The 12,271-nt window shown below is 52.0% G+C and overlaps 2 protein-coding genes across 2 annotated transcripts; one reads left to right on the forward strand and one right to left on the reverse strand.

The window, feature by feature from the left end:
• The first annotated feature begins 780 nt into the window (after positions 1-780).
• PRADC1 (protease associated domain containing 1) lies at positions 781-5,450 on the forward strand. The gene is made up of 5 exons (XM_008053682.2): positions 781-969; positions 3,153-3,253; positions 3,793-3,902; positions 4,491-4,658; positions 4,881-5,450. The coding sequence occupies exons 1-5, from the start codon at positions 903-905 to the stop codon at positions 4,999-5,001; spliced, it is 567 nt and encodes a 188-aa protein (XP_008051873.1). The 5' UTR covers positions 781-902; the 3' UTR covers positions 5,002-5,450.
• A 438-nt stretch (positions 5,451-5,888) lies between these two features.
• On the reverse strand, positions 5,889-11,158 carry LOC103255728 (SET and MYND domain-containing protein 5; the record flags this gene model as incomplete). The annotated part of the gene is made up of 9 exons (XM_008053684.1): positions 5,889-6,208; positions 7,124-7,265; positions 7,364-7,434; positions 8,105-8,199; positions 9,053-9,109; positions 9,514-9,620; positions 9,920-9,990; positions 10,214-10,276; positions 11,054-11,158. Coding segments are annotated over 9 exons (780 nt in total), but the record flags the coding sequence as incomplete, so codon positions are not given.
• Between the last annotated feature and the right edge of the window lie 1,113 nt (positions 11,159-12,271).

A 12,271-nucleotide genomic window follows, 5' to 3' on the forward strand; every position in this document is an offset into this window, starting at 1 on the left:
GCTCAGCTGGCGTCTCCTGCTAACCTTGACTCTATCCTCATCTATCCCCGGACTCCAGACCAAAGAACGCAATAAAGGCAAAGATTTATTGAACGCCGACTATGGGCCAGGCTTGTGTTAAGCACTCCACGTGAGTGATTTCATTTAATCCTCACAACCCTATTTGCGTTGGTACTATTACTTTGCCCATTTTACTGATGAGGGAACTGAGGCTACCAGATTAGCAAGGTGTCCACAGTCGCACAGTAAGTGGTAGCGAAGCGGGCGTGGGAAGCTGGCCTCAATGCCCGCTTTCTGGCTTTGCACTGGAGGGCCTCCTCGAGGATGGGGTCCATGGGCCGCAGCCCCAGCGCCTACCCACAGCGGGCGCGCGAGCGCTGGTGACACTGGGCTGAGAACCGCCTGGGCGCCAGAGGAATGCCTTCCCGGGAAGGGGGCGAGGAGGAGGAAGCGCAGCTGGGAGAAGGCAAGTCGTCGACAAGCGAGGCCCCCTTGGAGAGGATACGACCGAGTCGGCAAGAGCTGAAGGCCCACCTCCAGTTCTGGGTCCTCCCCGGCCCGCCCACCGCCGGCGAGATCCTGGAGTCGAATCCAAACTGAGAAATGCTGGGGCGGAGCAGAGCGAGGACCGGCAGTAGCTGCTGTGAGTTTAGGCCAATCAGCCCTCGGCCCCACTTCTCTCGACTAATAGGAAGTGGGCTAAGGCGCAGAGGCGGAAAGTGTGGCTACATGAGCAGGCGTCAGGGCCAATCAGCCGTGAGCCTCGTTCCTGTCATCCAACCGGCGGCGAGAGCCGGCCTGTGGGCGGGAGGCCGGAGCAGCTGTCAGGCTAAAGTCCGGCGATCGGCGCGCGGCGGGACGGTGGGAAGAAACGCGGCGCCGGACCGGGCAGTGCCCTGGAGATGGTCCCCGGCGCCGCGGGCTGGTGGTGTCTTGTGCTTTGGCTCCCCGCGTGCGTCGCGGCCCACGGTAAGCGGCAACGGGCGGGGCTCGCCGTCCAGCTGGTACGCGTTTCGGGCTGGGGGCCACGGGTCACCTTGGGAACCCCGCAAGTTCGGAGGGGGTCATGTTTGGGGACGGGCAGCTGGAGTGAGTGGTTGGTGGTCATCAGGGACATGAGCTGGGCCCCGAGTCTTCAGCTTCCCACGTCAAAGCAGGTCTACCCCAACCTTCTCCCTTCCCGCCCACTAGCGCCGGTCCAGGTGACTTAGGGCGCGACAAGGAGGAGGCACAAGGGACAACTAAAGATACCACAAGGTGCAGATATGTATGTGAGCCTTCACATACATATACAAGAGCACACATTCCTACATGTGGGCTCACACGCACAAACACATACATACAACACGTTTGCACCTACATGAGCACATAAACGTATACATACATTTATACACGTATGTGAGCACATGTACCCACGATATACACAGATAAACACATGCAAAGGCAAGCAAGGGTGTGTGGGGGAAGGAGGGGGGAGTTTAACACTAATCCAGGAAGACGTTCAGGCGATATATTTGATAGGGAATCTCCACTCCAGGACAAAATGCTGTAGCCCATTTCCAAGCCATTGGAAGTCTAAGAATGATTGCGATTTGGGCAGTAAGCAAGGATAGCTAAAGCCACAATCAGCCCCAACCCTGACACAGAGTAGTGGCTTGGTAGTTTGTTGATTGACTAATGGAAATAGACCTTTGGCAGCAATTTTCATCCTTCAACATTCCTCAGTTTCTCTTGGCTAAGGAAACCAGGGACTCAAGTCCAGGTAAAACATTAAACTTTGGTGCTGGAGAGAAGTTCCCATATTCCAGAAAAATCTAGTTCTGGCAATTCTCTTCTTCAGTGCTATGCAGCTGCACGTAGTTGTTCACTCAACAACTTTTATTGTGCATCCACTATATTGTAGCCACTATGCTAGGCACTGGGGATTCAACATTGAATGAAGCTACAAACTTCATCCCCTAGTGGGAGAGACAGACATTTAAAAACTCTGTATAATTCAAACTATATTAAAAGCATCCATTTTTAAAAAGTACCTTTGAATGGGTATAGGGGAGGGCAATCATGAGGCAGAAGTTTTCTCTGAGTGATTTAAGCTATGTCCTGAAGGATGACTAGGAGTGAGCCAGGTAAAAAGATAGAGGTAGGGTAAGGTGGGAGGAAGGAAGTCTTCCAGGTAGAAGGAACAGCTTGCAGGAAAACTCAGTGAAGAAACTAAAAGGAGACCAGGGTATCTTGAACACAGGAAGGAGGAGATGAGATTGAAGTAATAGCCAGGGGCCAGAGCAAGCAGGGCCTCATCAGCCACAGTTAAAAAGTTTAGATTTTAAGTGCAAAGGGAAGTCATTGACGGGTATTAAAGGCCTGGTCATGGTTATGTGATCAAAATTGCTAAGATTTTAGATTTCTGATCATTTGGGGAATGGACCTTAAGTAGCAAGAATGGTGACAGGTGGATCAGTTAAGAAGCTGAACAAGCTGGGTATGATGACTTACACCTGTAATCCCAGCACTTTGGAAAGCTGAAGTGCAAGGACTGTTTGAGATCAACCTAGGCAACATACCAAGACGTCTCTACAAAAAATCAGCCAGGCATGGTAGCGCATGCCTGTAGTCCTAGCAACTTAGGAGGCTGAAATGGGAGGATCCCTTGAGCCCAGAAGTTCAAGGCTGTGGTGAGCTGTGATCCTGCCACTGCACTCCAGTCTGGGCAACAGAGTAAGACCTCAACTCCAAAAAACAAAACAAAATAAAACTGAACAGTTAGGACAAGAGATGACAGTGACTGGACTAAAAGGATGGCAGTGGAACCAGAGTCAACTTTTAAGTTCGAAGAACTGTTTTGTACTCAGGCCACTACATCTCTATCCTGAAACTCCCAGGTCTTCAGAGCAAAATGAATTAACTCTGGAGCTCTGTCTTCCTGATGCATAAGTAGCAGCTGATAAAAACTTCTGGGGTTATTAACTCTGTCTGCATCAACTCTATCCTCACCAGGGCAGAGACCATCTATCCCACCCACTGGGAAACCCAGTTGGTTGAAGCTGAGCCCCTGGACCCAGGCTGTAGCCAGTCGTTGAAGACACAGGATCTGTGATCTGAGTCTGAACCAGTTGTTCCCAGGATGCTTCTCACCTTTACTCTTTCTCCTTCAGGGTTTCGCATCCATGATTATCTGTACTTTCAAGTGTTGAGTCCTGGGGACATCCGATACATCTTCACTGCCACACCTGCCAAGGACTTTGGTGGTATCTTTGTAAGTTCAGGGAGGACCCTGACCTCGGCATCCCCCTTCCCCTCACTGAGCTACAGTGACCCTTTCATCATACTTGAGTGCTGGGACAGGGAAGAGAGCAAAATCCAGCTCTGCCCTTCACAAGCTATAGTGCTGAAAGGAGGCACACCCAGCTCCTCCCCTGGGTATACTGTAGACCTGAGCCCCATGGAGGAACAAGTTGTCTTCTTTGGGGACATGCAATAATGAAAAACTAAGGGAGTAACTTCCTCTGCCAGCTCTACCTCTAAACTATGTGACCTAAGACAAGTCACGTTCTCCCCTCTGAGTCTACTAAATCACCTCCCCTACCTATCTCATGGAAGGACAGGTCGGGTAGGACAAGAATACAGGCCTTAGTGAGAATTCAGTAAAAATGCTCACGTGCCTGACAGCACAGAAACCATTCCAGGTCTCCTTCCCACTTTAGAAGGTGCCAGTAAGATGGGATTGTCAGCCCAGTCCTAAAGCAGGCACTCTCCTTACACTGTCGCCTGTCCAACCGTCTGAATGTTTTACAGCACACAAGGTATGAGCAGATTCACCTTGTCCCCGCTGAACCTCCAGAAGCCTGTGGGGAACTCAGCAACGGTTTCTTCATCCAGGACCAGATTGCTCTGGTGGAAAGAGGGTAAGGAGGGGGCAGACACGGGCATGAGATGAGACAGACATAGGGAAGATTTCCTGTTGGTGGTAGTGCTTTGAAATAGCTGTTTTAGAAAAATGTATCTTTTTAAGGGTGTCTTTTGAGAAATGGCCTTAGGCTGAGTGCTGTGGCTCACGCCTGTAATCCTAGCACTTTGGGAGGTGGAAGTGAGAGGATTGCCTGAGCCCAGGAGTTTGAGACCAGTCTGGGCAACATGGCAAGACTTTGTCTCTACAATAAATAAAAAAAATTTGCCAGGCATGATGGTGTGTGCCTGTGGTTCCAGCTACTTGGAAGGCTGAGGCAGAAGGACTACCTGAACCTAGCAGGGTGAGACTGCGATGGCCATGAGTGTACCACTGCACTCCAGCCTGGCGACAGAGTGAGATTCCTACTCAAAAAAAAAAAAAGAAAAAAAGAAATGGCTTTAGATAAACCACATTTTTGGCTATTTACTTATGAGCCCTTATATCAAATTCTTGGCCATCTTCCTTTCATGCTCCAGGGGTGATGGTCTGGGGAATGGGTAGCTAGGACCTGCCTTTCATTTGGTCTCACTACCACCTTTTCCAGGGGCTGCTCCTTCCTCTCCAAGACCCGGGTAGTCCAGGAGCATGGCGGCCGGGCAGTGATCATCTCTGACAACGCAGTTGACAATGACAGTTTCTACGTGGAGATGATCCAGGACAGTACCCAGCGCACAGCTGACATCCCTGCCCTCTTCCTGCTCGGCCGAGATGGGTGAGGGCTTCTTGTCTCTGGCTGAATCAGCACCAGGCTGGGTGCCATGACTTGGGAGGTCAAGGGTTATCTCCAGTCCCTTCCCACAGGCCTCGTCTTGGGGTACCTCAGTTGGAGGGCAAAAAAAGGTCTCGGGCTTTGGAACTCCCAGAGTGATGGGGACAGTGGGGCATGATGGGGTGCCGAGAAAGTGACCATAGCCACCTCTTCATGCCCTCCCAGCTACATGATCCGCCGCTCCCTGGAACAGCATGGGCTGCCATGGGCCATCATTTCCATCCCAGTCAATGTCACCAGCATCCCCACCTTTGAGCTGCTGCAACCACCCTGGACCTTCTGGTAGAAGAATTGGTCCCACATTCCAGCCATAAGTGACTCTGGGCTGGAAAGGGGAAACCAAGGAGGAATTTTACTATTTGGAATTTGGGGATAGCATCTGGGGACAAGTGGAGCCAGGCAAAGGAAAAGGATTTGGGCCTTGGTTAGGCTTAGGGAGGGAAGCCACACCACTGGCCTTCCCTTCCCTTCCCCAGGGCCTCTAAGGGTGTCTCATGCTACAAGAGACAGGCCTAGGGCTTCTGGCTAGAATCTGGAACAAAAGGAACTAAAGGTAGGCAGCCTGAGAGCCATCTGTGACCTGTCATATCCCACTTGGCTCCAGCCTCCCCTACCCAGGGTCTCCTCACAATGACCTTCACAGCAGTTGTCAGAGTGGTTTAAAGAACTGGTGTTTGGGGACTCAATAAATCCTCACTGACTTTTTAGCAATAAAGCTTCTCATCAGGGTTGCAACTGTGTCCTAGAGTAAGAGCACACAAGGGTGGGAGGGACCTCCAAACTCCCTCATCTGGCCCCACACTGTCATTTTGAGGCCCATCAAGGACAGTGACTTGCCCGTAGTCCTTTAGGACCAGTGCTCAGACTGCTAATCTTGGATCCCAACACAGCCTCCTGCTCAAGAGCTGAGGAAGTCCCAGTTCACCCACCCCACCCGCCCAGATTCAACCTGTAGCCTAGAACTGGGGACTCAAACAGCCTCAGAGGACCTTAGCTCTTGGCTTTAAAACATTTGCACAGCAGGGTGTAGATAACAGGAGAGATAAGCCCAAGCCAGGAAGGCTAGGACTCCCATCTTCCAGCACTGCCTGTTTTGTCTGTGCACCCACTTACACAACTGCTGCATGCCCTGGCAGCCTATCCAGCCACTCCCCACAAAGCATTTCTGCAAAGGCCTGTCACCACTCACATTTTACTGAGAACAGTGGGCAAGTGGGAGCAGGAGAGGGGTGATGGCTGCTGTGAAGGAATAAGAATCCAATGGGCGAGGGGGCCAGACAGGCAGGTGCCATCTGGCTCCATGGTCCAGAAAACGGCCTGGGGTGAGCACCTGCCCTTCCTGGGATCCCTCCGAGGGGAATGTGGCGGCCCCTCCAGGAAAGGGAGGCATTGGGAGTGAAGGCTGTAATTCCCACAAGGCTGGGCTACTCTCCAAGTATCCAGCTCAGTTCCTCTAGGTTTCTGGAAGACTTCAGTATTTCTCTGTGAAAATCCTAAAGATGGAGATTGAGGTCAGAGAGCCCATCACTGACCCACTTTAGCTGGCCCTAGGGAGAACCAGAGCACCTGAAATTAAGGAGCACAGGCCTATCAACCCCCAGGTCATAGCCATGCTGCTAAAGTCCTCCCTGGGAAGAAGGTGTGAGGAAGGGTGGATCCCCACATGCTGCTCTGAGGAAGGCAGAGGCCCCTCCCATACCCTGTGGGGCCAGCCACTGTGCCTGGGTCCGAGGGGCAAGGCACAAGGTACAGAGATTCTGGAGTCGGGGAAGGGGTTAACCTCCACTTCCCAGAAGTCAAAATGGGTGGGGGTGAAGGGAGGAATCTATCCTCTAGATCCAGCAGAGCCTCAGGGAAGATGCTCAGAAGGCCCACACCCTCCTGCCTGCCCCCTCTGGGCTACGCTCAAGCAGTGGCCTTATCAGCTAGAGCTGTGGAGGAGGCAGCAAGGAAGAAGGTGGAGGGTGCCTCATCACCTCCCCTTTCTGCTTCATTGAAGGCAGTCTGTTCTGAGTTACCCCCTCCAAATAAATCCCTAGCAAGGGAGAAGCCTCAGGTGGATGGGTGAGCATAGGCCATGGGGCCAAGGGGAAGAGAGACTGTTAGGCCCTGACCCTGGTTCTAGCCCCTCAAACTGTCCAGTGGAGGAGCCTCAAGGAAAGACCAGTTCTGAAAGGCTCCGTGACAGCGCAGAGGCTGCCAACTCAGCAGCAGTGTCCAGGGCATGAGGTCTGGATGGAGTGGGGCCTGGTCCAGCCTTGTCCTACCCTCGGGCAGAGAGGGCTGGAATGGGGGGAAAGCAGGTAATGGGGCTGGGGAGCTCCTTCCAAGCCTCTTCTCTGGGGGAAGGGCCCCATTTTCTGGCAGGGTCTGGGGCAAGGCCCCCTCTGGGCACAGCAACATCACACATCAGTCATCTCATCCCCCAGCTCCGCATCTTCTGGCTCTCCTTCCTCCTCCTCTTCTTCCTCCTCCTCCTCTGAGGTCACATTGGGTTGATCAGCCTCTGCCAGGCATTTGGGACAGGAACACACAAACAGATAATTCTCCCTACAGGAGTGGGGGGATGGTAAAGGTAAAAAGTCAGGCAGCCCACTGGGATTGAGGACCCCAGAGTCCAGCTGCCCAACCGTGTCCCCAGTTGGCACCTGAGGATCTTGTGGCGGCTGTGGCGGCTGCGTTCTCGCTGACAGCAGTCTAAGTAGCTGATACAAATTTCCTGTAAGGCAGAAGAGAGGTGGGGTTTGATGCTCTATACTCTATTAAATGGGATAAGGGCCTTCCTAACACCTGCCCCATCTCCAGGAGCCAGGCCTGAGCTGCCCTTCAGCAAAGGGTAGGACTGTCCTGATCCAGTCCCCTGTGCCTTCAGCCATAAAGTTCCAACAACCTGTGTCTGAAACAGAGAAGAGACTGCAGGTTGCCTCAGACTATGGTGAAAGCTAGTCAGTGACCAAAGTCTGGCTGGGATCAGAGGTTATCCTGGTGTGATGTGACTTGCCCTGGAAGAAGATGCAACCAGGCTCTGTGCGCCACACTAACAGCCAAGACCCTAGACCCACAGTAGTCACACATGGCCCAAGCCACAAAGAGCAATCTCCAAATTTCTTAGAAACTGCAGCTATGCTGACCAAAAGGTACCTGGGGACAAGAACCTGAGCATACAGTTGGCCCTCAAACACTGCTCTGAAGCTTTCCAGAATATTTTTAAGAAGTGGGGTGGGGTTAGAACATATCCATGGGCTACAAGACTCAAACCCTGGGACATGTGGGGATTTAACCCAGCAGTCTGAACTTTAAGAAACTTTAGCCACACCGCTTCCAATCCCTGGAGAGAACATCCAAGGCCCACTGCTTACCCACCCTCCATGGCTCCTGGCCCCCCTCACCTCTCCTGGCTTAATATCTTCCAGAGCAGTGACGTGCAAAAGGAAGTTGTTTTCCGGAAAGGAGGTCTCTGCATTGGGTACACAGCTGTGGTTGCCTGGGTCACAAGAGGCAGGTAGTAAGAATTATTGACTAGTCCCATCCTTTCTCACTCCCCAATCCCTGCCAGGCTGAGCAGGTACTAGAACCCAAGCTTTTCAACTCCCCATCCGGCATGCTTTCCTGAAGCCACATAGCACAGACACAAATGCTTGCCCACGTCACTCCAACCTCCCCTGACTGGCCAACTTCGTTCTCGGTTGCGCTCCCGCTGTCTCACAAAGGGAGGGGCAGGCTCTGAAGGGATGCCCACACCAGACCACATAACTCTGTTCTCTCTGCTAATGGACATCTGGTAATGGCTGACAGGTCTTCTGAGAACGAATTTGGGAGGGATAGAGTGGTCTTGGAGCCTGGGAGGAGGGGTTTGCAGTGAGGAAACCAGAGGGTGGGAGGCTGAGATCTGGAAAAGGCAGTATCTGAGCTCGCTCTGTCCCTCCCCTTCAGGTGCTGATGAGACTCACCTTCTAGTCTGGTCCCTCTTCCCAGGATCATGAGGGCCTCCCAGTCTCTCCCAATACTCCCTTCCCAAGTCTCAAGGGTGGTGATGGTACAAAGCTTATGCTTCCCTTTCCAAGAATCTGAGCTCTGTGCCTGCTTTAGCACAGGGCCCGGCCTGCTGCAAGGTTTTACAGATGAGTACATATTAAAGCAGGAGTGGATGAATAAATGAAAAAGTGACGGAACCAAAAGGCCCAGGGAATTCCTGCTGAAGCTCAAACCAACCCAGCTCCCAGAATCAACCCTACCAGCCTAGAGATGGCCAACTGAGAAAGACGAACTGTGACTGTGAGGCCACCTGGCAAAGGCAGAGACACCTGGGACCATCCCTCCTCAATGCCGTGACTCACAGCAGCTCTGAAGCACAAAGAGGCCAGATCCTTCACAGTTAAGAAACTCGCCGGTTGCTGTAGGACAATAATATGCAGATGTTATTCTACCATTTTACAAAGGGAAAAGGAAACTAGGCTTTCAAAAGCAGACACTAGCTCCATGGTCCTACCACCCCACCACACTCATGCACCCAGTCCCTAACATTTTACCTAAACTTGTCTCTCTGAAGCACAGCTTTGCTTTTATGTCTACAACATCACCCTGTTTACCACTCTCCCTCCTCTCAAGTATTGAGCCTCTGGATGGATCTTGGGCCATTTCTCTCCTGCATGCCCTGTGGACAGATCTAAAGCTCCCCTCAGGCACACAGGGATTACCTTCCCCACCATAAACTCAGAGCCCCCTGGGGAAAGACTCTGTTCGCCATCTGACTGGAAGGTCTCCAAGGCTAGGTGAGGCCAAAGCCCATCTCACCAACCTGCCTCGATGTCCTTGTACAGCTGGTCAATGAAGGCATCCAGCTGCTCGCGGTCCTGAGGCTTCAGCTCCAGAGCATCACAGGCATGGACCCACTGGCTCAGAGAGCTGAGGGTCCCAGACAGCCAATGGTTAGGAGGAAGCCCAGGTCACAGAGTTCCCCACCTCCAGGCAAGTTAAGCGCAGGAAGAAGGGTCTCCCACCCACACCCCATTTCTGGTTGGAAGAAGCCCATCTTCCCCAACAGACCAAGAATCCCAAGAACAGATTCCACAGACTCATTCCTTCTGACTCCCCACCACTGTGTCCAGTTCAAAGTCACACCCCCACCCCACCCGAGTCTTGAAGGTAGATGCAATCAATCTCTCACTCCTGAGTTCAATAGCCATAGAATATTCTCTCCTAACCTGGTCCCAATTCCTTGGCCATTGGTCCCAACAAGAGCAAAGAGAGACCGGAATCCTTCTGGAGTGAACCACTGTTGAGGAGAAAGAAAGGAGATGACCACTCCAGTTATAGTCACCTGCTTTTCATCCTGATTTGACTCTCTGTTCAGGAAGTCTTCTGTGAGTCAGGCCCATTCCAATTCCAGTAGACCAAGTCAGCTTTGACTCAGCTGACTCAGTATGAGATGCTGACCTGGTTGCTCTAGAAAACTGGAGTAACAAGGAGGCCACTGATCCCACCATCCCCACACTCACCTGGCTGAGGGTTTCCTCATAAAGGGCCTCTGTGAAGAGTCTCCGCAGAAGTTCCAGTTGGCCCTGGTTTAGGGGAAGCAAGAACAGACTTGCATCCCTGGGGATTTCCCATTAGCACACAGGCAGGGCCCAGAAGACCAGGGGAAGAAGGAAAAAGGGCCAGCTCTGTCGGCTGAGCTTTCCTGGGGCAAAGGAAGGCCACAGAGTTCTGTCTCCAAAGAGCTCTGGCAGTCTGCTGGCCTGCTCCAACTCAGGGTAGCAAGCCCCAAATTTCTCCCCATTGTCCAGCACTTGCACCAACCAAGCCTGGCTTAGAATGTCTGCCCTCACCACCCTCAACCCGACCTCCAAACCAGCTGGGCTCTCCCCCACCTTTGCTCTAGATTCAATGCAGGAAGGCCCACTCTGGATGCATTCCTTTCACACACCTGCCTCTACCCCACCAGCTCCCACGTGAAGTCTGCTGGCCTCAGTAAGTGTGCACTCAGTTAGGAAAAGCACTCAAAATACGGGCAGTTTCTCCATTCTACCTGACTTGCCCACTGCTCTCCTGCAGTGGGAGCCCTGCCTTCCCATACCAGTATAAAGAGCACTTTCAGGGCAAGGTATCCAACCACTCCTTCCTCTGTCACCGCCCCACCGCCCCAATGTAGATCCACATTAGGTCATACAGTTCAACAGTGGCAGGAATGTAAGTCCTCTGAATTGATTTCTGAGCCCAGGTTCCAACCTTTTCCTGTAGCTGGGAAGGGATCAAATGTGGAGCTCCCCACAGTTAGCCAGAGACATCTTAAGCTATCTGAGGGCAGGAGAAGGAGATAGATCATGGGAGAAACTTACCTTGAACTTGTCCCCCAGGAGTTTATGGACTATTTCCTCCTCTTCATTGGCCGTTTTGTTACAGAACTGGGAGAAGAGCCTGATCCAACGGTCCTTATCCTTTGCCTGCAGAGAACAAATATACTTAAGGGTGCACAGACACCCATCATCTTACTGGTACTTCCTGTCCATGGGGCAGGGACAGCCTGTCTGAAAAGCCCCTGTAAGCTTCTACGAATCCTTCCTCTGCCTAAGGTATCCTCTCTCCATGCTTCCCACCCTCACCATCTGCCCAGCTGGAACTAAAGTAGCCAATTCAGCAACACATGGAAAAACAGAATGAGGCTGAGAAATGACAACATTAATAGAAAGGGGTTAGGGTGGCGTCTTTCACTTTATGTAAGACATAATCCTGAAAAATTGGTGCTTATCAATTGAATGCATGAATTGCTGCTACACAAGACATCTTCTTGTAGATTAAAGACTACAGGCAATGGCTGGCACAGTGGCTCACACCTGTAATCCCAGCACTTTTGGAGCCGAGGCCAGAGAACTACTTGAACCCAGTTCAAGACCAGCATGGGCAATACAGAGAGACACTGTCTCCATAAAATTAAAAAACTAGCCATACACAGTGGTTTGCACCTATAGTCCCAGCTACTCAGGAGACTGAGGTGGGAAGATCGCTTGAGCCCAAGGGGTGAAGGCTGCGGTGAGACCCTGTCTCCTAAAAAAAAAAAAAAAGGCTGGGACTTGGTGGCTCAGCCTGTAATCCCAGCACTTTGAGAGGCCGAGGTGAATGAACTGCCTGAGCCTGGGGTTCGAGATCCACCTGGGCAACTTGGCGAGACCTTGTCTCTACAATAAGTCAAAAATTAGCTGGGCATGGTAGCATGCACCTGTAGTTCCGGCTACTGGAAGGCTGAGGCGGAAGGATCGCCAGAGCCCAGCAGGTCGAGGCTGCGGTGGCTAGGAGCGTGCCACTGCACTCCAGTCTGGGCGACAGAGTGAGAATCCAACTCAAAAAATTAAAATTAAAAAAAAAAAGCTACAGGCAAAATAAGCCCTCATCCTCCACTTCCTGATTTATGTTTAGCATACTCCTAAGGTTTTACATAGCAAGCAGCTCTCCCTTTTTTTTTTTGAATTGGAGTCTCACTCCATTGCCCAGGCTGAAGTGCAGTAGCATGCTCACAACCAACATAGCCTCAACCTGCTGGGCTCAGGTATTCCTCCTCC

Source organism: Carlito syrichta, unplaced genomic scaffold (genome assembly GCF_000164805.1).
Source record: "Carlito syrichta isolate Samal-C Ts95f unplaced genomic scaffold, Tarsius_syrichta-2.0.1 Scaffold288364, whole genome shotgun sequence".
In the NCBI taxonomy this organism is placed as follows: Eukaryota; Metazoa; Chordata; class Mammalia; order Primates; family Tarsiidae; genus Carlito; species Carlito syrichta.